This window comes from Coregonus clupeaformis, chromosome 15 (assembly GCF_020615455.1).
Source record: "Coregonus clupeaformis isolate EN_2021a chromosome 15, ASM2061545v1, whole genome shotgun sequence".
NCBI lineage: Eukaryota > Metazoa > Chordata > Actinopteri > Salmoniformes > Salmonidae > Coregonus > Coregonus clupeaformis.
Genome location: NC_059206.1, coordinates 37260412 through 37288046, shown reverse-complemented (window position 1 = coordinate 37288046; position 27635 = coordinate 37260412). Strand labels below are relative to the sequence as shown.

Below are 27635 nucleotides of genomic sequence, written 5' to 3'. Positions count from 1 at the left end.
AGAGACCTGAAAATAGTTCTGCAGCGATGCTCCCCATCCAACCTGACAGAGCTTGAGGATCTGCAGAGAAGAATGGGAGAAACTCCCCAAATACAGGTGTGCCAAGCTTTAAGCGTCATACCCAAGAACACTCAAGGCTGTAATCGCTGCCAAAGGTGCTTCAACAAAGTACTGAGTAAAGGGTCTGAATACTTATGTAAATCAGTTTGGTCTTCTTTATAAATTTGCAAACATTTCTAAAAACCTATATTTGCTTTGTCATTCTGGGGTATTGTGTGTAGATGAATGCGGAAAACAACTATTTAATCCATTTTAGAATTAGGCTGTAACATAACAAAATGTGGAAAAAGTCAAGGGGTCTGAATACTTTCTGAATTAACAGTATGTATAATATGACATCATTGATGGAGACACAGAGCGATAGACATAAAGGCAGACAGAATGGAGCCAGATTGGCTTCTTCTAGAGATCGTAAACCTGGAAAACCGCATTATAATGCATGATTATCTTCCAAGCTCAGATTTCTTTTGACAATAAAATACAGTCTGTCAGAGATCTGGTTCAGACTTGACTGCTCAATGGCAGTCAGTGAGAGGAATTGGTAGTGGTGATGGTTGAGAGGAAAGACAGATCAACTGTACATGTAAGGTGAGGACAGTCCAGCTGCTTGGGTTATGTGGTGGTTGGTTGGTTGATGTCTGGGTATCAAACTAAACAGGGTGTGGAAAAAGGGGAGTGCTTTGATTGTGTTGGGAGTGCAACTTGAGGTCCAATTCTGTTAAGTCTCACTTGGCCCTGGTAGGAGTCTGGTCCCGGCTGGGGTTTTGTAACTGTGGTTCTGAGTCCAAGCTGCTGGTTCTGGTACTGGAGGGCAGTGGTCATTCCTGTTTGGTCCAGGCAGATCAGAAGTACAGAGCAGGTTCACTGCTGAAATCTGACAGAGAGGAGCTGTCTGCTGGGGTGAGCTGAGATATATATATATATATATATATGGGAATGTAGAGCAGGGTAAGTGTGGAGAGAGAGAGAGAGAGAAATGGTTACATTAGTAAATGATGTGCTGCTATGCCATTCTGATACTGTGTAAAAGTAGCCTCACAAAAGTTGAGGTTGATGAATGAATGTGTCACATCATATACTTTAAAAAGTTGTCTCACCATAACTTCCCCTGACATCTGTGTGCGCTGGAAATTAGTGTCCCCCTGGTAAACAGGGTCATCAAGCTTATGTTCCTGCCAGCTGTTAAAATCCACAGTGTGCTTGGGAATGTAACTGGACAGATCTGAAGACATAGGAATGGAGGAAAGCACAATGCAAGTCTGTAGTACATTGGTTATTTCTTATGCATTATTTTTTGCTTGAGCTCATGTACATGTTGGTTAAAGATTGGCAATAAGCTGTGTAATGAATAACTAATGTAATTATACTGCATGTCTACTGTTTAGTGGTGAGACATTTTATGGGAGAGCAGATAAACGACAGATATGTTTAGGTACAACCCACTGTGTTAGGATGTAATGCTACCTCTGACCAGTAGGTGTCTCCTATGCTACATAAAACAGTAGTTTAGCGCCAAAATACCATGTAGCCATTTCATGATTAGTAATAGGTTGGACGGAATTAATAACTCTCCCCATCCTTATTTTACCCTCCTTACCATTAGAATAGGTTTCATTTAGTCAGTTCGATTACTTTCCCTTTAACCCTTTGTCCTCTTCTCACTCAAATTCCATCCCCTCCCTCTTCCTCTCATTCCATCCGTTTCCTGCTTTCCTTTCCTTTCCCCCTCCCCCCATTCCCTCTCGTTTTGTCTCACCAGTGCCGTTGCTGGTGTAGCTCGGACGAGGGATGTGGATGCGTCCCACCATGCTGGGCTGATCTTCCTCCTGTCCTCCTTCCTTCCCTTCCCCCTCATCCTCCTCTCCGCTGTCCCACACGCTGCTCTCTGAGGGGTACTCGTAGGTGCTCTGCAGGCTAAACTCTTTGAACGATATCTTCAGCTAATATAGGGGGAACGGAGAAGTCAGTCAGTGATTTAAACACTCAAACATAAGACTCAGTGGTGAAATGGTAGGCCTGTTGTTTCCTATGGTTTTCTTAAGGGTTGAGTGCTATGAATTGATCTCATATCAGCACTTTCAATTAGTAAGTGTACCAGAGCGAAAATGTAAGCTTCAGTTTAATTCATGTACAAAGCATGACATCATTAGGCTAACTCAATTATTTGGATTTCCCCTAGCTCTGCTTATCACAATAACCATTTTGTTCCTCAGCACTATAGTACCAGTTCAGTATGATAGTACTGCCACAAAAGATTCAAACCTGCAGAATTAAAATACCACCAGTTTATTGTGCATACTGTACTTTACTCCCCTATGATGACAGAATAGTTATATAACCACATTGAACAATAACAAAGCATTTTGTTTCCTTATTACTGTATCATTAAATGTAATTTGGCTTATCACATGGTCAGGCTGGCCTACTTTGATTGGATGCATTTCAAAACCAGCATTATATGGTACGTGTACGTGAACAAAACTGAACTTAGTAGCCTACACAAGCACATTATCTTGATTTATTGGGGTTACCTTAAAGGCACTTGTAATTTATGAGAATCTGTGCTTGACCTGTGCGTTTAATTTCCCAGTGTCTGTCTCTAGTATCATAGCACAGGGCAGGTGGCAACCTTGCAGGTGCTGCTGGCATTGTGATTGATGGCTGGAGAGCTCGTTGTACGACATCTCCGTTTGGCAACACCCCAGCACTGTACAAACATGCCACCGTGGGGTGAGACTGTCGCAACATGTTGCAGAACATGACTATCAACTGCATAACAGCTAACCTCAATAGTCTGAAGGCTTAATGAAGCTCAAAACAACGTTGAACTTGAATGTCCAATAAGCTGTGCCAATTAAGCGTACAATGCAGACAGGTACACACACACAGAGTACTGCTGCGTCTCCCAAGAGTCAGCTGATGTTGGTGCTAAGGCTCTGATGTACCTCTCTCCCCTTGGCTCCATCCCCCTCAGTAGGCTCTAAATTGGCCCTAATCTCCATCACAAGGCCCAGCCTCAGCCCCTACCCTAGCTCCTTCCCCAGCTCCAACACCAGTCTGGCCTGCTAGAAGTATGGATATAGGGACAAGACAGGGACAAAGTCCCTGGGCTATCAGAGAAACCTAAATGCACACAGGCTAAGTAAGCATTGTGTCAATGCAATCACAAGAAATACAAAATGTTCTCCTCTAGAGACAGAATTCCAAGCTGGAATGAGCTTAGTTCTAAACAGGCCTTCCTTATATAATATGTTATAATTGAGTCTCATCAAAATGAGAATAGGCTATATCTCATCCATTCAATACCTCAATACTTTCTCAACTTCTCAGCCCTGATGATACTGTACGCTTTGATCAAACAAAAACCCATTGAGGCGTACTGCCTTATCAACACTGATTTAGAAAGTGCTTTCATTTTAACTTGTGGTGCATTTTTCAGTTCATCATCACAATAAGCATGTGCTTTCAGGGAAGGGAAATGGAATGCATTCAACTCTTAATCTAAGCACTATAATTATGGAAATACTTTACAATCAGTTACTACTTTTATCCGCATTCTTTACAATTAAAATTACTCTGAAACCCAAGAAAGATGCAGATATCATATTAGGGACAAAACCAACTTATTTTTTAATCCTGTGATCTATCAAGACAGTGAATTAGTTGTGTGTTTGGCCTGGTCATGGCTGATCCAAAGTGACAGCCATGGCCTTTAAGTGACAAAGACCAAATCAGGAGCACAAATACTAAAGCCATATCACTGGAGCTCCAGCCCCAAAAAGACCATCAGCTTTAGACATCAGCTTTTTTATATGTCTAAAACCCTCGCTCTCTCCCAAGTTCCCTGATCAACTTAATCTCACTAAAGCATTTCACCACGTGGCCCATGTCCGGCTTTAGGAGTCTATCTCCATGCCAGAAGAGTGTATCAATAAATCAGACTAGTCGCAGGGTTAGCTTCCTCTCTGTGTAGATCTGGGCTGAGACGTCAGGGCTGCCCCTCTCTCACTCTCTGCCCACCCGTGGCTATGAAGGCCTGTATTATTGAAGAAGAAGTGATTGCTGTCCTCCTCTCGCTGGGCAATGAGACAGGCCAACAGAGGGCCGATTCAGGCCCCAGGCTCTTCCCATTCACCACTGCACACTTCAGCAGGACAGAGACCACAGAACCGGATTGTCTGAACGCTCTCTCTCTCTCTCACTCCAATAACGGGACGATGACACGGAAATGACTCAGCTGAAGAGGATTTGAACATTTGCTGTTGGTTGTTTATGATTTTTTTCCTCAAGAGAGTAGTGGGAGTGTATTAATATGGTGTGTTGAAAAAATGGTGTCTTTGTTTGCAAATCTGTCTGTGCGGGAGAAAAAAGTGAGGAACAAAGAGTAACAAAGCGAGAGAGGGAGCGAGACAAAGCGAGAGGGAATTTACATTTTCCAGGCCACCCAGCATGCTGTCCTAGTTTAGTAGAGGGTACAGTGACATGGTGCACATTGAGAGACACACACACAAGCAAGGGTAGAATCTGGTAGAGTTCATCCCAACATTCTGGCAGTGGATTGGAGGTGAGCTCTGCTGTGGAAATTGGGTAGGAGCTACAGCAGCAGTAAGTACAAGATTGCAGGGTTTGGGCATTTCCATTTAAAGGGACCCATGAGCACCAACATGTGAAGTTTGGTGTCAAATGAAAGCAAAAAGTCTATATTTGTTTTAAATTAAGCTATATATACACACACTACCAGTCAAAAGTTTTAGAATACCTACTCATTCAAAAGTTGTTCTTTATTTTTTTACTATGTTCTACATTGTAGGTCAGTCAATACGGAACATTTCAAGAACTTTGAACGTTTCTTCAAGTGCAGTCGCAAAAACCATCAAGCGCTATGATGAAATTGGCTCTCATGAGGACCGCCACAGGAATGGAAGACCCAGAGTTACCTCTGCTGCAGAGGATAAGTTCATTAGAGTTACCAGCCTCAGAAATTGCAGCCCAAATAAATGCTTCACAGAGTTCAAGTAACAGACACATCTCAACATCAACTGTTCGGAGGAGACTGTGTGAATCAGGCCTCCATGGTCGAATTGCTGCAAAGAAACCACTACTAAAGGACACCAATAAGAAGAAGAGACTTGCTTGGGCCAAGAAATGTGTCCTTTGGTCTGGAGTCCATATTTGAGATTTTTGGTTCCAACCGCCGTGTCTTTGTGAGATGCAGTGTGGGTGAACGCATGATCTCCGCATGTGTATTTCCCACCGTAAAGCATGGAGGAGGAGATGTTATGGTGTGTGGGTGCTTTTCTGGTGACACAGTCAGTGATTTATTTAGAATTCAAGGCACACTTAACCAGCATGGCTACCACAGCATTCTGCAGCAATACGCCATCCCATCTGGTAAGGGCTCAGTGGGACTGTCATTTGTTTTTCAACAGGACAATGACCCAACACACCTCCAGGCTGTGTAAGGGCTATTTTCCCAAGAAGGAGAGTGCTGGAGTACTGCATCAGATGACCTGGCATCCACAATCCCCCGACCTCAACCAAATTGAGATGGTTTGGGATGAGTCAGACCGCAGAGTGAAGGAAAAGCAGCCAACAAGTGCTCAGCATATGTGGGAACTCCTTCAAGACTGTTGGAAAAGCATTCCAGGTGAAGCTGGTTGAGAGAATGCCAAGAGTGTATAAAGCTGTCATCAAGGCAAAGGATGGCTATTTGAAGAATCTCAGTTTAACACTTTCTTGGTTACTACATGATTCCATGTGTTATTTCATAGTTTTGATGTCTTCACTATTATTCTACAATGTAGAAAATAGTAAAAAATTAAGAAAAACCCTGGAATGAGTAGGTGTCCAAACTTTTGACTGGTACTGTATGTGATTGCAAAATTGAATGCTTCTAACATACTTAAAACCTAAATCGATACTGTCATTAACGTGGTTCTTCAATAATTATGCATAATACTTGTTGGATGCGCATTTGGTGTCCAGGCGATTAGTTACTGTGATATTTTCACACATCATCTGATCCAGGAATTTTCAGAATGACAGTCAAGTGATGAACAGCTGTTGTGATGGCGCATTTGATGCAACAACAGCCCAAGTGCTGGAAAAAAGGTGTCTCATTTGTACGCCGGTGAAGACAGTTGTGCCTGGATCCACATTGGATATAATTATTTACTGTAGCCTAGTGGGCTTATTCACAATATGATCTGGTAATGAAATAACATGACAAAGACAGTTTGTTTTCCACGTTAAACCTGCAATTCTAAACAATACAAAGGGCTTGAAAAAGCCTACTTGAACTTGAATTTGGAGCTCAGAAATTCCAGTACTGGAAAAGCCTACCTTAAAAATCTGACATTTTCTCAATTTGGTGCTTGAAAAGTAATTATTGTAGCCAATTTATAAGTTCTCCCACTCCCTTATAATTATCCATGATTAAATGTTTTATTCGTTTTGTGAGAGATGTGGCCACTTTCGTTTGTTTCCCACCGCTTCAATTGAAGGGTGTTGTTTTATTTGTCACGTGCTGAATACAACAGGTGTAGACCTTACCGTGAAATGCTTACTTACAAGCCCTTAACAAACAATGCAGTTCATTAAAGAGTTAAGAAAATGTTGTCCGAGGTTGCAACAGTAACCTAGGGGGGCGGGGCTTAGAGAAAGGTCTATTGCATTGGCTACAATGGGAAATATTAGTATTCACAAACCACAGTTGGGTCACCTGCTACTGTCCTCCCTTCCATTGGCATACTGTTATGTTCAGCTCATACCTGTTTTTCTTTCTCTTTTGGTCATCTGGTGGTCAAAGCAGGACTGTGAAAACAGTCTGGACAACCCCTCCCTCTCACTTCCCCTCTCTCCCTCGCTCTCTGCCACTCTCTCCCTCTCTAGTTAATGTCACCTCTTCCGGCTCTTACCGACACCTACCCTCTTTCCAATTACTGTAACAAGTATCCTCACCCACTGAGCAAAGACCGACACTGGACGTCTATGCTCGTTGAAAAGTAGTTGAAATTTGGTCAGTCCGCCCTGGCTGGACCAAACCTGAATCAATTATATACATCTAAGTTTCACAAGTCAGCACAGCCCACATGAAAAAAAGACTACAGTTTACTATATAATACTACAGTACTTACTATACACACTGTAGTATCCCTCGATCATGTGTAGTACTTACTATAGAATGTTGTAGTATACTGTAGTAAATACTACAGTAATGGCCGCAAAAACACTACGCTTTAATTATAGTAAATACTATAGTATTTATTTTGCATATACCCTGGCCATTCCCATCCCCCATATCACAATTTGTGCCTCCCATTAGTGAGAAACCTACATGCCAAGTATAGACCAAATATTGTTGTGTTCCCTACAGATTATAGAAAAGAGCAGAAGCTCTGAACTATCTGTTCAGACCCCAGTCCTACAGGTTATGTAAAATGTGCTCTTTTAGTATTTCTCCAGTAGGTTTCTTCAAGGAGAAAGCCTCCACTTCTATGTCAAAGATAATAAAACAAAAACACTATAGTAAACACTAAAGTATACTACTGTCTGCAAAAACATGAATTACTATAGTATATACACTACCGTTATTTTACTACAGTATTTGTACTATAGTTAATAATACATGATTTATTACATTTCTATGAGCTTTTCATAGAATCTCAAAGCTCTTCAAGAGCAAAAAATAAACAAGCAATATTTCATGACAGGTCAACAAATAGATGCCAAGTCTTTGAAAGCGGCATCCTCCGAAGATGGAGAGGGTCAGTTCATGGCTTGAGCGTAGGGAACTGGTCAGAGGATGGTAGATGGTGATGATCTTGTAGGAGGGCAAGTCAGGGAACCACGTGACTCTTATAGCCACTGGACTTCTCTTCCACTCTGTGTAGCACCCACTTGGGTAATGCCTCAGCAGCTCTGGGCGCCAGAAAGCTCACCACACAAAGTTCAGAATAGTAGCCAGTCGTCCTCACTAGGAGCCCTCTGCCTCAGCCCTGTTGTATTTCTCTATCTCCGCTCACACTTCAGGGGACTCCAGATGCATTTCTTTAAACAAAAACATTAACCAGCTAGCTAGCCAAGCCAAAAAGTGTAAACCTGTCAGTCAATCTGCAAATCCGTGGCTCAAAAACACCAGACTTAACTGTAAATACTACAGTATACTACAGTAAATACTACAGTATTCACAAGTGTTTTTCACTACAGTGAATACTACAGTAAAGTCCCCAAAAACACTACAGTGAATACTATAGTATTTATACTATAGTATACTAGTATTCTTTCAAAACAGTAAAGTCAAATAAAAAGTAGAGTACAGTAGAGTTCAGTACAGTAGAACACACTAGAGTACAGTACAATGTACTGTACATACCTACTGTACTCTGCTGTACTGTACATAGATTGTATCTAATTTGGTCTGGTCTGAACCAACCAAATGTGGTGTTTGGGGGCAGAGCTTATTACAATAATAGCCAGTGTATACTATCATTTCCAAATATGCAAAAGCAGGATATTGCATATTTCTACCTTTGTGTTCAGGATACATCACCATGAAGAGAATGATATTCATATCCATAATTATGCATTTCTGTATAGTACAGATCAGGGACCCATTATGTAATTCCATTACCAAAATAAAATATTTCAAACTCAAGGTGTCATGTCATAACTGACACCCCCTTCTTTCTGCAGACCACTCTGAATCTTTATTCGGAGCAGATATTTAAGAGCATTTGGAAAACATGATCGCATAAAAAACTGAGGAGGATTTTACTGTAATTTGGTTACCAAACTTTGCATTTGCAGTCTGCACAGTTCTTCCAGCAAATATGTTTTTGTGAAGTTTTCTGTGTAAATTGTTCAACATAGTCTTTGTGCATAGAGTTGTATGGTTTGTTAAACTCTGAAATCAATGTTTTTTGTTTGGCATACATTTAAAAGTAAAAAATCTGAGTCAATGCATAATTTCATTACTGTGGAATTTCCCCATTCTTTATATGTGTATGTGTGGGTTTACATGGGTGTGTTTTGTGATAGGAGGGGAGAAGGGATTGCCTTATTAAAGCCCCTCATTGAGGTGTGGGACAGACTGACCAGATGCCTGATTAAAGCTAATCTCCTGCCAGCCAGTTAATATTAGAATCCTACTACAGTGGAGGAGCCAAGCAGCCACTCGCATACATTATCATATAGAGAGAGGAGATTGAGTGTAACCGGTGTGAAATGGCTAGCTAGTTAGCGGTGCGCGCTATTAGCGTGTCAATCGGTGACGTCACTCGCTCTGAGACCTTGAAGTTGTTGTTGGGGCAAGGAAAGGAACGGAAGCAACACTGTTACATGAGCATGGATTGGACCCATGGATTGGAGTTATTCCACTAACATGCTGACCAAACCATTGCAAAATAAATTGACACGTTATTCAATCATTTAATCCAAACTGCTCGCGGGCGTCTGCGTAACCAGGCGCTAAAATAGAACTTGCAAGTCCCGCTTCTCCCATCTACTCTTTAGTTTTTAACGAGCATACTAACCCACGTGGGTGACTGAAATATGAACGATGTTCAAACTCCAGTCCAGTTGGTGGCGGTAATGCACCTTAAAGTTGGTTGCCAACCGCCATATAAAATCCACAGAAGAACAAGAAGACAACGAACGAGGAGAGATACAAATATTTTCAAAAAACTAACTAGGTTCCCCCTTTTAACTGTGGATTAATTGTCGGAGTAGAGAACACACGATTTTGTATGACTCAAAATTGGTAAAAATTCTACAGAAATCCAGATACAAAAAATTCCCATATGCATTTCAGGTAAAATAACAACCCAATTTTTATCTCCCAGGACAAATAAACTAGCTAAAATGTCCATGAATGTTTCATGTGTCCTCAAATTAATATACACTACATGACCAAAAGTATGTGGACACCTGCTCGTCGAACATCTCATTCCAAAATCATGGGCATTACTATGGCGTTGGTCCCCCCTTTGCTGCTATAACAGCTTCCACTCTTCTGGGATGGGTTTCCACTAGATGTTGGAACATTGCTGCGGGGACTTGCTTCCATTCAGCCACAAGAGCATTAGTGATGTTGGGCGACTAGGCCTGGTTCGCAGTCAGCGTTCCAATTCATCCCAAAGGTGTTTGATGGGGTTGAGGACAGGGCTCTGTGCAGGCAAGTCAAGTTCTTCCACACCGATCTCGACAAACCATTTCTGTATGGACCTCGATTTGTGCACGGGATCTGTATGGACCTCGATTTGTGCACGGGAGCATTGTCATGCTGAAACAGGAAAGGGCCTTCCCCAAACTGTTGCCACAAAGTTGGAAGCACAGAATCATCTAGAATGTCATGTTGTAGCGTTAAGATTTCCCTTCACTGGAACTAAGGGGCCTAGCCCGAACCATGAAAAACAGCCCCAGACCATTATTCCTCCTCCACCAAATTTTACAGTTGGCACTATGCATTGGGGCAGGTAGGGTTCTCCTGGCATCCGCCAAACCCAGATTTGTCCGTCAGACTGCCAGGATGGTGAAGCGTGATTCATCACTCAAGAAGAGAACGTGTTTCCACTGCTCCAGAGTCCAATTGTGGCAAGCTTTACACCACTCCAGCCCATGCTTGGCATTCCGCATGTTGATCTTAGGCTTGTGTGCGACTGCTCGGCCATGGAAACCCATTCTTCATGAAGCTCCTGACGAACAGTTATTGTGCTGACGTTGCTTCCAGAGGCAGTTTGGAACTCGGTAGTGATTGTTGCAACCGAGGATAGACCATTTTTACGCGCTACACACACTTCAGCGGTCCCGTTCTGTGAGCTTGTGTAGCCTACCACTTCGTGGCTGAGCTGTTGCTCCTAGACGTTTCCACTTCACAATAACAGCACTTATAGGGGCAGCTCTAGCAGGGCAGAAATGTGTAGAACTGACTTGTTGGAAAGGAGGCATCCTATGATGGTGCCACGTTGAAAGTCACTCTTCACGCTCTTCAGTAAGGCCATTCTACTGCCAATGTTTGTCTATGGAGATTGCATGGGTGTGTGCTCGACTTGATACCTGTCAGCAACGAGTGTGGCTGAAATAGCCGAATCCACTAATTTGAAGGGGTGTCCATATACCTTTTGTGGTCCTCTGTAGCTCAGCTGGTAGAGCACGGCGCTTGTAACGCCAAGGTAGTGGGTTCAATCCCCGGGACCACCCATGCACAAAAAAAAATGTATGCACGCATGACTGTAAGTCGCTTTGGATAAAAGCGTCTGCTAAATGGCATAAAAAATAAAAAAAAATAGTGTAGTGTAGTTTGTTCACAGTTTGTTTCGGTATTTGTTCTCACAGTTTGTTTGCTGCAGTGTGAGTCTCTTAGATACAGTCAAAGAAAGAGAGAATAAGGAACATGTACAGGTGAGAAAGTCAAATGAATGAAAAAGTGATATTAATGATCCATTACTTAATTACAATGTCAAAGCTAAGGTGAACATACACTGAATGCACAAAACATTAGGAACACCTTCCCAATATTGAGTTGCACCCCCTTTTGGCCTCAGAATAGCCTCAATTCGTTGGGGCATGGATTCTACAAAGGTGTCGAAAGCGTTCCACAAGGATGCTGGCCCAGTTCTTAACACACTCAAACCAGTGCGCCTGTCACCTACAGTCGTGGTCAACAGTTTTGAGAATTACACAAGTATTGGTCTTCACAAAGTTTGCTGCTTCAGTGTTTTCAGATATTTTTGTCAGATGTTACTATGGTATACTGAAGTATAATTACAAGCATTCCATAAGTGTCAAAGGCTTTTATTGACAATTATATTACGTTTATGCAAAGAGTCAATATTTGCAGTGTTGACCCTTCTTTTTCAAGACCTCTGCAATCCGCCCTGGCATGCTGTCAATTAACTTCTGGGCCACATTCTGGCTGATGGCAGCCCATTCTTGCATAATCAATGCTTGGAGTTTGTCAGAATTTGTGGGTTTATGTTTGTCCACCTGCCTCTTCAGGATTGACCACACGTTCTCAATGGGATTAAGGTCTGGGGAGTTTCCTGGCCATGGACCCAAAATGTCGATGTTTTGTTCCCCGAGCCACTTAGTTATCACTTTTGCCTTATGGCAAGGTGCTCCATCATGCTGAGAAAGGCATTGTTCGTCACCAAACTGTTCTTGGATGGGTGGGAGAAGTTGCTCTCGGAGGATGTGTTGGTACCATTCTTTATTCATGGCTGTGTTCTTAGGCAAAATTGTGAGTGAGCCCACTCCCTTGGCTGAGAAGCAACCCCACACATGAATGGTCTCAAGATGCTTTACTGTTGGCATGACACAGGACTGATGGTAGCGCTCACCTTGTCTTCTCCGGACAAGCTTTTTTCCGGATGCCCCAAACAATCGGAAAGGGGATTCATCAGAGAAAATGACTCAGCAGTCCAATCCCTGTACCTTTTGCAGAATATCAGTCTGTCCCTGATGTTTTTCCTGGAGAGAAGTGGCTTCCTCGCTGCCCTTCTTGACACCAGGCCATCCTCCAAAAGTATTCGCCTCACTGTGCGTGCAGATGGACTCACACCTGCCTGCTGCCATTCCTGTGCAAGCTCTGCACTGGTGGTGCCCCGATCCCGCAGCTGAATCAACTTTAGGAGACGGTCCTGGTGCTTGCTGGACTTTCTTGGGCACCCTGAAGCCTTCTTCACAACAATTGAACCTCTCTCCTTGAAGTTCTTGATGATCCGATAAATGGTTGATTTAGGTGCAATCTTACTAGCAGCAATATCCTTGCCTGTGAAGCCCTTTTTGTGCAAAGCAATGATGACGGCACGTGTTTCCTTGCAGGTAACCATGGTTAACAGAGGAAGAACAATGATTTCAAGCACCACCCTCCTTTTAAAGCTTCCAGTCTGTTATTCTAACTCAATCAGCATGACAGAGTGATCTCCAGCCTTGTCCTCGTCAACACTCTCACCTGTGTTAACGAGAGAATCACTGACATGTCGTCAGCTGGTCCTTTTGTGGCAGGGCTGAAATGCAGTGGACATTTTTTGGGGGGATTAAGTTCATTTTCATGGCAAAGAGGGACTTTGCAATTAATTGCAATTAATCTGATCACTCTTCATAACATTCTGGAGTATATGCAAATTGCCATCATAAAAACTGAGGCAGCAGACTTTGTGAAAATTAATATTTGCGTCATTCTCAAAACCTTTGACCACGACTGTACTATCATACTCTGTTCAAAGGCACTTACATATGTTGTCTTGCCCATTCACCCTCTGAATGGCACACATACACAATCCATGTCTCAATTGTTTCAAGGCTTAAAAATCATTCTTTAACCCGTCTCCTCCCCTTAATCTACACGGATTAAAGAGGATTTAACAGGTGACATCAATAAGAGATCATAGCTTTCACCTGGGTTCACCTGGTCAGTCTGTCATGGAAAGAGCAGGTGTTCCTAATGTTTTGTACACTTAGTTTAAGACAGAAGTAAGAGAGAAAGCAAGTGTTGTGTATGGACCCCTTCCTTATCCTGGAATCCTAATGGCAATATAGAATGGCCGCGGCTTGCGTTGCCATGGCGACAAGCGCCATGGATAAATGGGAGAGAAATGGGAGAGTGGAGGTGGAGCACGAACAGGCAGTACAGGGCTGAGAGGGAGAACGAGAGAGAGAGAGAGGCATGCTAGTAGACAGACAGACCGACCGTATTGTATATGCTAATTGAAAGAGGGAGAAATAGGGCACAGTGTGTGAGAGAATTAACTGTGATTAGAACCTTACCACAGAATGCAAGAATAGAATAACCCACAGCAAAGCATGACACTACAGGCACAAATATGATCAGTGAGAAAGACTATCTACAGTACATGCGGTTGGTGCTGTAACTGTCACGGTGGAGTTAAAGGAGAAAGTTAATATTATTTGTTTGTATATAAATAGACAGCACTGAACACACACAGTGTTACATATACAGTCGGGCAACATTATCTACAAGAACACACTGAGAAATAGTGATATTAATAGGTGCTGTTCCATCTGCCCACATGACCTCTCAACACACAGTTCTCTTTTTATACATCTCTGAAACCACCTCCGCATCATTCTATCCATCTGGTTCTCAAACACTTCTCTTTTCCCCTCTCTTTCGATCGCTCTGACACACACACACACACACACACACACACACACACCACCAGGCCTGAATTAAACATGACACTGACTCTTTGCTGGCTGAATTCTAATTAGTGACTGGCGGAGCTATACAAATGCCACAGGCTGTATGAGAGCTGTGTGTGTGTGTGTTTGTGTATGTGTGTGTTTTGTGTGTGTGCAATATTTGACTGTGTGTGTGTGCCATCATCATGTTGTTGGTATAGTCCAAATAGATACATTTCTCACCCTGCCCGCCCGGGCTCACAGAAGAACCCTACAGCCGGATCACACTCACTGGAAATGTCATGCTTGTCACAGGTGCCGACGAACCGCAAACAGGCCAGAATGAAGCCCCAGTATGAATGGCATATTTACACCTCGGTATGGGTCCGGAGGGAAACACTTGTCTATGCTGCTGCAGTAGATGCACATTAAATACACAGACCTACTGGAGAGGCACAGGCAGGCAAGCTTTTGACAATGGGACACAGTCATGATGAATGTTCCAAGATGCTGAAGAGATAGTGGCTTAAACGATTCATCTAAACCACACTGAGCCTCTTGGGTATGACAAACACAAACAGGCGAACACACAGCGCGTACAGAATCAAGCACACACAGGTACGTACATACAGATACACACTAGACAGAGACAGACAGCTGACATAAATGCAGACAGAGGCCGACACACACAAAGAGTCAAGGAGGGAGCAAGGAGAGAGGCAAAGAGGGAAGCGCGCAGAAGAAAACGAGGAAGTGATGTAAGAGGAGAGAAGGAGGAAATGTAATGAGGGATGGGGAATGGTAAATAATTAAACCCAATGGACCTTCACACCTGGAGCACACAATAATTGGCCTTCCTGTGTGACAGACACAGTGCATTGGCGTTATTTAAGTATGGACATTTTTCACTTCCCTTACATGACTTTCCCACAACCAATAAAAACCAGAGTTTCTCTTAACATTAGACAGAGGAATATACTATTGTAAACCATGACTGCTGCTAGGATTAACATTTTTCAATTTGAGATATTGCAACTAGGTCTGACCCCAATTAGTCAACTGGTCAATTGTTGGTCGACCAAGATTTTTAGTTGTCGAGCAGTAGGTAGCAAATATATATACTTTTAATTATGGCACACGAGACACCTGTCTGATTTCTGCCCATCTCAGTGAACTAATCCATTGCAGAGGCAGCGTGGACGGCACAGTCCAAGAAAAAGGGAATTGTGGCTAAAATGCACGTCTCGCAGCAGAATGTGCTCTCTCCCACCAATTTGTCCACATTCATTGTTTCATAACTTAATTGTGTGAATTGTTTGCCTTGATTGTTAGTGTCTATCAATTCCCCATTACATATATCACCAGTAGTAGCCTACATTTACTTTTAATTCCTAATCTACAATGTTTGTTTGGTTATGGTAATTTCTATTAATACATTCAATATATTATTTTACCATTCTCATTGTCAAAGTGGACACGTTGTTTGCAGAGCGTACAACCTATGGTACACATGTGAGAAACAAGTTTTGGTTTACTTCATTCCATTTACGAGTTGTCAATTTAGTACTTGTCTTTTGTTTGGAGCACTACTGTCAATGTTGAGTAAGGACGCTCACCTGATTACACATAGAAGTAGGCCTATAGGCTACCTGGCCTGTGTGCAAATGTAGGTATATAAATGTGCCCAATTGGGAATCTGATAGCATTTCTGATTGACTTAACACACCACCACTAACGTGCTGTGGAGCTTCTCAAAGTAATGTTTTCTTCACCTCAAACAGCAAGCAAACAAAGTCTGTTTTTACATTCATTGATAATTACAATAGTTCCTCAATGTATTTGAAAAATCTTTCCAGCTCTCTCCCTTTCAATAACCACTCAGCGTGAAAGGGAAAAATGTAATGCCCTGATCCAGCGGAAACGTCACAAAATAGGTCTACCTGATGAGCTCTTATCCCTTGGGCAAAATAGCCTACAGCTGTGTCTGTCCCGAGCTCACTGGTGTGGGAAACTGAGGGCCCTGAATATTTTATACAATGTTGCAAGTTTGCTAGCACGAGCTTCTGGCTGGACAAAAGTTGATACAATGTTTAATGTTTGTTGCAGACAGGCCAGGCCTATGTGATTTATAGGATATTTATTTTTAAAATCAGGATATCTTTTACCTGCAGGCTGCAATGTTTTTATTTGTTGGCTTTATGTAGGCTATTTTTACATAGTTGGCAATGGCAATAGAAGTTACTTTTTAGGTTTGTATCATTTTAATTTAGATAGAATTTTGATTAACCACATGACAATGATTTTGAGATCCGAAGACGTTATTATAAATGAAATGAAGCTGTTCCACGAAAATGTGCATATGAAGACCATAACTGCCACACAGATTGGTAGAAATTGAAAGATAAATAAAAGGCCTCCTGTAGCTCAGTTGATAGAGCATAGCACTTGCAACGCCAGGGTTGTGGGTTCGATTCCCACGGGGGGCCAGTATGAAAAATGTATGCACTCACTAACTGTAAGTCGCTCTGGATAAGAGCGTCTGCTAAATGACTAAAATGTAAAAATGTAATAAATGGGCATTCCACATGAGAAAGGTTGCCGACTCCTTGTGTAGCCTATTACCGGCAACTTCAGGAGAGTAATGGCAGAATCTGCAAAGGCCAGCAGAGCAGGAGGATGGTCGTGTCAGGTTGAGGTTTGTCTCTTCTGGTTATCTTGATCTCTGGCTCCCTCTTGAGTCATTTGTGTCTTATTTAATCAAACAGCATCAGACAAGCATATAGTTGATTTTATTAAAACACATAGGGTGTGTCGATATATGGAAAAATACACATTTTTAAATGTTGACCGATTGGTCGAGAGAACAGACAACTTTCGGTCAACCAATATTTTTTTTTGCTGTGGACAGCCCTAATTGAAACTTCATAAAACATAATTTAATATGCTACAAGGACCTTTTTCGAAATACACTAGTAAAAATCAGATCTAGGCCTAGTTCTAGGTAGTTAGTCTAGATGGTCTATGCTAGACAGTTTCGATACCTTGCTGATTCATCATATCATCCTACTTCATTCTGGCCTAACTGGCAATGTAACATCATGGGCCCAAACTACAGCAGCCTTTACTCCTCATCAGGAGTCCCATATCTAGATAACAGGCCCTAAAATCCTGCAGTACTGAGCAGTAAACAGAGAACTGACAGACAGCTGCTGCCTGACCAGCCTGGAAGACAAACAGCAGTTATGAGTGCACTATCAGGCAGCCAACACAGCTGACAGTCACAGGCCCATCCACTCACTTCCTGATGATGATGACATGTGACATGGCCTTCTGCTGAGAGCCAATAATATGACCATTCATCGACAAAGAGGAAGACCCATGAAGGTGCTAAGAGCTAGAGGTGTGAATGGGATTTCTATTTTATGTTTACTGCTCGATAAACAAGGAAATCTGTACAAAAGAGACAAGGATCAAAGCATTTTAAATAAAGGTTATAGGTTATCAGTGATATGTTTGTGGAAAAGGTTCAGGACATGAGAAGGAAGTACATTTGAAAATAGATGAATCCTTGAGGCTGGACTATGACAAGAAAATCTCTACCCCTATGGGTATTTAGGTTCCATTGGGTATTATCAGCTTGTCACAAGCACTTTTTCGTTTGAATCAAGGTTATTTATAAGTTGAATATGGTTGCCTACTTGTAGTCTGGAATGACTGGCATTACTACCACACAACAACAGTACATATGAGAGAACAGCCCAGTCACCAAACCTTTAAATCATCAGCTTGAATGAATAGATCAGTTGTATCAATTACACATTACTCAGCCGAGTAGGGCCAGGCCCAGGCCTTCCACTGAGCAAACACATGGAAATGGCAACATAGAAACGCAGGAAGAACACAAACAGCAGGAATGGTCTCTTCCCGTTCTGTCACGAACACATGGGCCATCTCCTGTTTCCCATAATAACTGGTCACCAACCTCAAAAACAACCAGCCACTCCTCCCCTTTCCATTCCCATCTCTTCCTGCCAGCTCCCATCTCTATTCAATGACAGAATTACCATAGACCACAACAAAGAAATATACCAAAAGCTGTTCCAAAAGGTATTGAATGCATTCGGAAAGTATTCAGACCCCTTTACTTTTTCCACATTTTGTTACGTTACAGCCTTTTCCACCCCCTAATCAATCTACACACAATACCCCATAATAACAAACTAAAAATATCATATTTACATAAGTATTCAGACCCTTTACTCAGTACTTTGTTGAAGCACCTTTGGCACCGATTACGGCCTTGAGTCTTCTTGGGTATGACTATACAAGCTTGGCACACCTGTATTTGGGGAGTTTCTCCCATTCTTCTCTGCAGATCCTCTTTGCTCCATTCATCTTGCCCTCGTTCCTGACTAGTCTCCCAGTCCCTGCCGCTGAAAAACAGCATGAAGCTGCCACCACCATGTTTTCACTTTGTCATTATGGGGTATTGTGTGTCGATTCATGAGGAAAATGTCTTATTTAATTGATTTTAGAATAAGGCTGTAACGTTACAAAATGTGGAAAAAGTCTAGGAGTCTGAATACTTTCAGAATGCACTGTATGTTATTACACATTCTGTAACATCTATTATCATTTGGAGAGAATCTAGGCCAATCAAATTATAAATTAATTCTAGGCATGTACCATACTTAAAGGGCTTCCTAGATTAAGTCTTATGCAAATCTACCCTGGTGCTGTGTAAAGGCTCCACTTGACCTATATAACCAACTATCACTCCTTAAAGATAAAATCACAAGCAAAGAGTACAGGAGTAAAGGACAAGCCTGATTATCCAACACATTATCAAAGACATTATCAAAGACAATGAATACAGGGTACAGTATGGCTAGGTGGAAAGAATGTACATGTAAGGGCCTTATTTGAATCCGTCATAATGATTTGAGCACTGCAGAGATTTAACTCCAACATTCTGCTGAATCCCCCCCCCCACCCCCACCCACAACAAAATACCAGTACAACCTTCCGAACTGAACCAGCAACCGTGGCCAATAAATGAGGGAGTGGTAGTTATTTTTTTCTGAAACATAAGAACCTAGTAGGCGGCGATACACTGGGTTCAAGTTCCGCTCTCTTGTCATATTGATGTGTTTGAAAAACTTTGCATTCGGCAAGCTCCTCTTAAAATGGATTTGAATGGGTAAAAGAGCATTCAAAAAACCCATCCCAAATGCTGAAAAGGAAACTAAACTCAGCTAGGCTAGTTTCACACAGAACCATAGCCAAAGAACTTCACACAAATTCCATAGGCCTACCCTTGATGCTTTTGTAATTGCTGCCTTGCCCTAGCTTTAATACCAGAGGAACCTTGGCCGTGGTGAAATGATGACCGGGAGGAGAAGCATGCATGTACATACAACAAAGGCGAGGGAATTTGGTGAGCCCAAACATAGCACGCCTAATGAATTCAATAGAGTTCAGAAGACAAAAACACTGATTGCTTCTGAGGGGCCTGGCCTCATTACTGCCTGTGTTCTCTGTCTTCTGGCCAGGGACAAACACAGTGACACACAACATGCTCAACCTGCTTGAGTGTGACAGGAGCTGTGGTTGAAAGGGGTGAAGACAGGAGACTGGTAATACCTAGAGACCAAAGAATTAGGATATGACAGAGACAGTGCTGCACTGCCAAGTATGTAGCCTAGAGCTCAGGAAAATGCCAATAAACACTGATCTCCATCTGGGGAGAGTTAAAATCGAATTCAAAATTTAAAGGTAAAGGAGTATCTTGATTAATGGATGGAATTGATCCCAATCCTGGCCACAAAAACACATCTCCATGCTGCAAACCGTGTTGAAGGCTGGTGCTAAAATCAGCAGCTTCTGCCTCCCCTGTTCAATCTTAATACTAAATATGCATTAAATCCTGTAGAGCAGGGGTCATCAACTAGATTCAGCCGACGGGCCGTTTTCTTTCTTGAGCGGATGGTCGGGGGGCCTGAACATAATTATAAATAATTTGTACTCTGCAAATTGATGCTAGAAGCGCAAATAATATTGTATTTCACAAAAACAATCATTTCAAACCTTGATTACATTGGTGCACGATCACATAAGTATCTCTATTTATGAGTGGAAATACTTTTTACCTAAATAAGAATAATTTTGAGGTCAATTCCTAATGTTTTTTATGTAAATATATATATATACACATTTGGCTCAGAAAATGTTTGGGGGGGGCCAAATAAAATTGAATTTGGCCTGCGGGCTGCCAGTTGACAATCCCTGCTGTAGAGTTAGTAGAATTTCATGTTGAATATCCTACATTTTAGCAACAGCATTCGGAATGTATTCAGACCCTTTCCTTTTTCCACATTTTACGTTACAGCCTTACTCTAAAATTGATTAAATTATGTATTTTCCTCATCAATCTACACACAATACTCGAAAACAGGTTTTTAGAAATGTTTGCTAATTTATAATTTTTTAAAACCAGAAATACCTTACTTACATAAGTATTCAGACCCTTTGCTATGAGACTCGAAATTGAGCTCAGGTGCATCCTGTTTCCATTGATCATCCTTGAGATGTTTCTACAACTTGATTGGAGTCCACCTGTGGTAAATTCAATTGATTGGACATGATTTGGAAAGGCACACACCTGTCTATATGAGGTCCCACAGTTGACAGTGCATGTCAGAGCAAAAAACAAGAAATTAGGTCAAAGGAATTGTTTGTAGAGCTCCGAGACAGGATTGTGTCGAGGCACAGATCTGGGGAAGAGTACCAAAACATTTCTGCAGCATTAAAAGGTCCCCAAGAACACAGTGGCCTCCATCATTCTTAAATGGAAGAAGTTTGGAATCACCAAGACTCTTCCTAGAATTGGCCGCCTGGCCAAACTGAGCAATCGGGGGAGAAGGGCCTTGGTCATGGAGGTGACCAAGAACCCGATGGTCACTCTGACAGAGCCCCAGAGTTCCTCTGTGGAGATGGGAGAACCTTCCAGAAGGACAACCATCTCTGCAGCACTCCACCAATCAGGCCTTTAAGGTAGAGTGGCCAGACGGAAGCCACTCCTCAGTAAAAGGGACATGACAGCCCACTTGGAGTTTGCCAAAAGGCACCTAAAGGACTTTCAGACCATGAGAAACAAAATGTTTTGATCTGATGAAACCAAGATTGAACTCTTTGGCCTGAATGTCAAGCGTCATGTCTGGAGGAATCCTGGCACCATCCCTATGGTGATGCATGGTGGTGGCAGCATCATGCCGTGGGGATGCTTTTCAGCGGCAGGGACTGGGAGACTAGTCAGGATCGAGGGAAAGATGAACGGAGCAAAGTACAGAGAGATCCTTGATGAAAACCTGCTCCAGAGCACTCAGGACCTCAGACTGGGGCGAAGGTTCACCTTCCAACAGGACAATGACCCTAAGCACACAGCCAAGACAATGCAAGAGTGGCTTCGGGACAAGTCTCTGAATGTCCGACTTGAACCCGATCTGAAAATAGCTGTGCAGCGACACTCACCATCCAACCTGACAGAGCTTGAGAGGATCTGCAGAGAAGAATGGGAGAAACTCCCCAAATACAGGTGTGCCAAGCTTGTAGCGTCATACCCAAAATGACTCGAGGCTGTAATCGCTTCCAAAGGTGCTTCAACAAAGTACTGAGTAAAGGGTCTGAATACTTATGTAAATGTTATTATTATTTATTTTTTTATATACATTTGCAAACATTTCTAAAAACCAGTTTTTGCTTTGTCATTATGGGGTATTGTGTGTAGATTGATGAGGGGGAAAAAACAATGTAATCCATTTTAGAATAAGGCTGTAACGTAACAAAATGTGGAACAAGTCAAGTGGTCTGAATACTTCCCGAAGGCACTGTACATTGTTTTTTCCCTTCCTTCTTTGGGACAGATAGACAGGGTTGTTTGGAATGAGGCCTTACATGAACCTGTGTGTAATAAAAGGCCTAGACACCACCCGAGGACAGATAAAACAGGCCTACTTAGACCAGGGTCCTGTGGTGAACATGACTAATAGAAGACCTGTTCAGTCCCATAACTTCAACTGGTGGGAGTCTGGGACTAACCAACTCAAGTCAGGTTTTCCAAGCCAAATCCTGGGGATCAAGTAACAGCTTGATCAGATCAGTATGCTTTAAGCAAAGACTAACCCAATAAAGCACTGACTAGGAAATAAATAACATACTTTTGCAGGACAGTGGTCCAAAACACTGCAAAATAAAAGTGCCACCCAAACACGCAAACAAACAATATAATCTACTGAGGTGTGACGTAATGAGATGGGCTGATAAGCAGACCTAAATTAGAAGCTTAGCCTAGTCCACTCCATAGACATTAAAACCAGCTAATAGTGATAGCTCCAACATCATCCACGTATTTCTATGGAAAACTCCCTATGGCGCATGAAGTATTTGAATTTGAAGTGCGCCATATTGCTGAATGGCACTCCAAAAAAAAATCTACAAAATGCTAAGGATTAGGGCTGACCCCATTTAGTCGATTGATTGGCTGATAGGCTGTTGGTTAACCAAGATTTCTTTAGTCGAGAAGTAGCAACAACAAAAAAAAGCATGGTGTACAAGACACTTGTCTGATTGGCTCCTGTCTGAGTGGACTGATCCATTGTCGAGGCCGTGGGGATGGCACAGTCCATCAGTCTAAGACGTGCTACTGAAATTGTATTTGGTTATATTATGTGAGAACAATGGTGCAACATAAATAAAAATCGTATTATTTTATAACAAATGTGCTTTCTCCCGCGTTGGATAGTGGTCGCTGTTCGCGGTTCTGAAACATCAGTGGGCTGTTGAATTGGCACCTTTTACTAGACCATGTTGCTATGTGCATATTAGCAAAGTTAACCAGCATATTGGTGTTGAGAACAATGCGGCGAAGGCAGCAGCAGAGTTAGGAGAAGAAAGGAAGAGGAGAGAGGAAACCAACTTAATTAGGTCTATAATCAATAGCCTAACTGTTAAATGTGCCAGATCCTGCTTCTGTTGCCTGTAAGTGTTTGGTTGATAGCCTACTGATTTCGTGAGCACCAAGTCTAACGCAACAATTTCACAAAATCGTCTGTTTTTAATCTTTGCTATGCTGTAATAACGGCTTTGCACTTTTTTTCGTTAGACCAGCCTCTGGTATTATTTATTTAGTGTTGTTTACACTGTTCCAAATTGTCAGAAAAAAATATATTTATAATAATAACAACCCTCCTTTATCATTGATCTCTTTCTTATTATTACTATTATGATCATCATTATAATAATAAGTCATGTCATTATCATTAGTAGGCTTAAGTATAGCAGCCTTGTATAACCACCATCGAGCTGTAGGCTTAAGAGCACATCCTGTTTAGTCTTAATACCGTAACTTACTTAGGCCTATATTTCAATACTAATATAGGCTACTGTATCAATCAATCATTTATTTGTTCATGTCATCACACAGCATACGAGTCACTCATGATGTGAAATGCAATCAAGCATTTTAGTTTTAAAATAAAATAACAAAGCGACCATTGAATAATTAAGTGTAAACAATAAATAGGCCTAAACCGTTCACGAATGAATGCGACTATTGCAGCAAAGACGAAAAACAAAGGCTTTACAATTTTTTAAAAATATATTATTATTATTATTATTATTATTATTATTACTACTACTATTATTATTACAACAACAGACTCTCTGGTACGCTTATCATTGATTTAGTGTTGTTTACGTTGTTTCAAACAGTCAGAAAAATTATATTGTAATCTAACAGCACCTGTTTGGCACACATAATATGCACACAGCGCTTGCTCCATACCTTATTTTTCTTGATTTCCAGTATTTTACACACCTAGTAAAATGTATTCCACACATCTGACTTCCCCTTTACCTCCTGCGCAACCAGTAAACATTCCCCCGTTTCGAGTTTATTTGTCACGTCCTCTGCATCCATTTTGGTGTCACGTGTTACGTTGTTCAGAGTTTGTTATAATCTATTTATTGATGTGATTATGATATGCTATAGGTCAGGCCCTATTGGTCACGTGCATGCGAAGCATACATGTGTCACGTAAACAGAGCAAGGGTTGAGGGAATAGAGAATGTTTTTCCTAAACAAATTATGGATTTCGGTACCATAACTTTTCAGTCAGAAATGGGTGTAATTATGTTGCAGCTTCAGAAACACGGACAGCACTTTACACACTGATGTTCTGTGGTGGTCGCTGCAGCAGGGAGGAGAGAGAGACAACAGATGCTAGTCACACAGTCACTCGCTGTCTTTTTTTTAACACAGCGCCGCAAGTCTGAGCCAGGCAGCACAATCAAATCAATTGATTGTGGACTCCCTCTAGTCACTGGTGTGTCTTAATTATTTCATCAAACAGCATCAGACAAGCTCAGTGCATATAGCTGATTTGATTAAAACACATAGGGATGTGTCTATATATGGAAAAATACACGTTTTAAAATTGGTCGACCAAGATTTTATTTTGTCGGGGACAGCCCTACTAAGGATCATGGTGAAAGTGGCCGTAACTAGCAAAGGATCATGGTCGATATAGTTGTTTTCATCCTGCCTGAGAGTCAACCTTAATGTCTATGGCATGAGGGCGCGAGCAGGTGGTCCTGTGTGACGACAAATGTAGTAGTCAGAATGGATCACTATTTAATTAAATATCTTGATTTGTGGAGAACTTTAAAATAATTCATTGTGGGGATCGAACTTGATCATAATAAACAAAATTAGAGCGCAAAACGGCAGTCTAGAAACGTTCTGGTGATAGTCTTTCTAGGGCAGACCAGGTTGCTATGCAGTAGCCGACCAGCAGAGCTCGTGACTTCACGCTCCAGACCGGACACTGGGGGCCTGGTCCACTCATATGCATAGTCTCATAAACACAATTTGTTTAATTATACTAAATGACAAAGCACAAATGGATATTGAAAACAAGGAGGGCTACATTTTCACTGTAAAAAGGGCTCTGAAGATGTTTACTTAATGTGCAACAGGAATCAGGACTATGAATCTTGCTATACTGTATTCAAACAGCATGTGAAGTACCACCAGATGGGCATCGTGTCTCACCTTCTTGCCAGTGGAACCTGTCTTGATGAGGCAGGAGCGTCCCAGGGACTGGTACCCACCGATGACCTCGATCTCCTCCACGGCAGGGTAGCGCTTCTTCAGCAGGGAACCCAGCTGGGCGTAGGGGGCCTGTGGTGGCATGGGGGGGGTCTGGGCCCCTCCGGAGGACTCCTGAGGCTCTGGAGAGCCAGGCTGAGGCTCTGACTTACGTTTAGGCACCACAGTGAATGTATTCCCCTTCCGTCCATGCACCACTGGAGTGGGACTGGGGGCGACGGGCTGCAAGGTGTCCACATCTATGTCATCTATGTTGGTGACAGGTAGCTGGTCAGCAGGGGCTTCCTCTGGAGGTGGCGACTGGACAGAGGGAACTGGGGAGGGTGCTGGGGATGGACAGGAGGGGGGCATGGTGGCGGTGGGTGGAGGTGGGTCTGGTTTGGTTGGCCTGGCTGCCCTCACCTCCTCTTTCCTCTTGGAGGCTGCTGGGGTGGGTGGAGGGGTGATGGGGGTTGGCACTCCTGGAGTGGGCATCTCTGCCACTCTCTGAGAAGGAGGAGACTTGATGGGGCTGGAGGGGGCCGTGCTGCCCGGGGAGGAGGCTGCTCCGTGGCGTTTGGGGAAGACGGTGAAGGAGTTGCGGGACTGGAGGCGCAGGTTGGCAAGGGCACGGGCCTGGATGTTCCCGGCAGGCAGCAGGGAGAGGTCAGGGCGGGGCGAGGGGCGGATCTCGAACCCTGGCGAGGGGGGAGACATCGGGGGTGTGGTGGGGCTGGCAGGGGACTCGGCACGGGCACAGCGGGTATCCGGAGAGCATGGCACCTTGGATTTGGGGGGCACCTCTGTGCTCTCCCAATCTCTCTCTCGGAAAGGCTTGGTCTGGGGACCCTCTGCCTCCTCTCTAGGGTTGACCACCACACTGCGTGCCCCACTCACTTCAAAACGCTGACGGTAGGAAGACACTGACTGAGGGGGTCCGGCAGAGCGCAGGGTGCTGTCAGGCTCATCAAGAGGGGGCTGTGGATTTGGTTTGGAAGACTGGGAGCTCTGGAAGACTGAGGATGATGACTGTGTGTTGCCTAGGGTGCGGACTGGTGAGCTAGGCTGGTCGTGTAATTTGTATTTTGGCACCAGATCTGGCTGTGGCTTGGATCGTTGTCTTGGCCTGCTTGAACTGGTCTCCAAGTCCAGTAGGTTCTCTGTGCTGCGAGACTTGGGTTGCAGTTTTCCATAGTTGCTGTCAAATTTCTGCAGCATGCGGCTCACCCTGCCCTGACCCACTCCTGTCTCAAATGTGCCCTCATGACAAGGACGACCCAGCGTGCTCAAGTTCTCCTCGCTCCTGCTTAGTGTGGTGTCATAAATGACCACCTCCTTTGCCCTTATCTCAGTCACCCCACCTGCTCTCCTGTCCAAGAGGTCATTGAGGGAGCTGTAACTGCTCACCCCATTCTGCTGCAGATAAGACCCACTTTTTATTCCACTGGCCTCCGGAAAGTAATCCGGATCGGATTCTATGATAATGATATTCTCAGCTCGTATAGTCCGAATTCCGGGAACACTGCCATACAATTCCAGTATGTGCTGAACGGGACGAATGGCACACTCCCTGTCCAGTCGTTTCTTTCGCTCCTTCTCCAGTTTGATGAAGGGGTTCTCCTGCAACGGGCCTAGACTGTCCTGCAGAACCAGGCTTTCCTGTCCCTCTCCATCCCTTACCGTTTTCTCCGAGTCATAAGGTTCGGTGGCAGTCCAGGGATCTTTGTTTGTTTTCACCGGCGAGAGCTCTGGGGAGGTGGGGGAGCTGCCCCGCTTGCCTGCAAAGTGCTGGCTCGCTGGAGTGATTGTGTAGTTCCGAGCTGAATTAGTGCTGGTTTCATTGTCTTTTTTGGAGGCGCTGCTGTTTCCCGTTACTTCGCCATTAACCCGCGATGAGCTCGCGCTAGGGCAAGGCTCAGCTGCTCCTGCTCCAGACCCGCCACCCTTTGCTTTCCTCCGCTCCAGAATCTCTCGTTTCCAGGCCGGCATCGTCGGGCTCTCCTGCCCAGCCTCCTGGCGGAGAATACGGACTTCTCCTCCACCAGACATTGTGGGGAGAAATGTAATGTATTTGGGAGATGGTGTTCCCCGACTGGGCTAGAAAGCTTTATGTCGCTGTACCTGCAGCGCGGATTATCGCATTTACACATACATCCCCACGGTCTCTTTCCGTCTTTCTACGTTCTTCCTCCTCAGTCTGCGACTCCTGCCCCGCCCTCCGCACCTGTAAATCTATAACGTCATCCTTCAGTCTTCAGAACTACGCCCCAAAAAGCAACCTCATTTG

General features: G+C 43.2%; 1 protein-coding gene and 1 non-coding gene across 2 annotated transcripts; one reads left to right on the top strand and one right to left on the bottom strand.

Annotated features, from left to right (window-relative positions):
• Window positions 1–309: 309 nt before the first annotated feature.
• On the bottom strand, window positions 310–27635 carry tprn (taperin). The gene is made up of 4 exons (XM_041898397.2): window positions 25313–27635; window positions 1817–2000; window positions 1158–1282; window positions 310–965 (listed from the first exon to the last, which is right to left on the bottom strand). Exons 1-4 carry the CDS (start codon window positions 27395–27397, stop codon window positions 903–905), a joined length of 2457 nt encoding a protein of 818 aa, XP_041754331.2. The 5' UTR covers window positions 27398–27635; the 3' UTR covers window positions 310–902.
• Window positions 7498–7550, top strand: LOC121583708. Its single transcript, XR_006003568.1, has one exon. It is a non-coding gene; the product is annotated as a U7 small nuclear RNA (small nuclear RNA).

Excerpts from the sequence above, each read along its gene's own strand:
- tprn (XM_041898397.2), bottom strand. The coding sequence starts at position 27,397 with ATGTCTGGTGGAGGAGAAGTCCGTATTCTCCGCCAGGAGGCTGGGCAG. Across the intron at positions 2,001-25,312 it reads CAGGTTCCACTGGCAAGAAG|CTGAAGATATCGTTCAAAGA; the intron begins GTGAGACACGAT and ends CCCCTATATTAG. Across the intron at positions 1,283-1,816 it reads CTACACCAGCAACGGCACTG|ATCTGTCCAGTTACATTCCC; the intron begins GTGAGACAAAAC and ends CTATGTCTTCAG.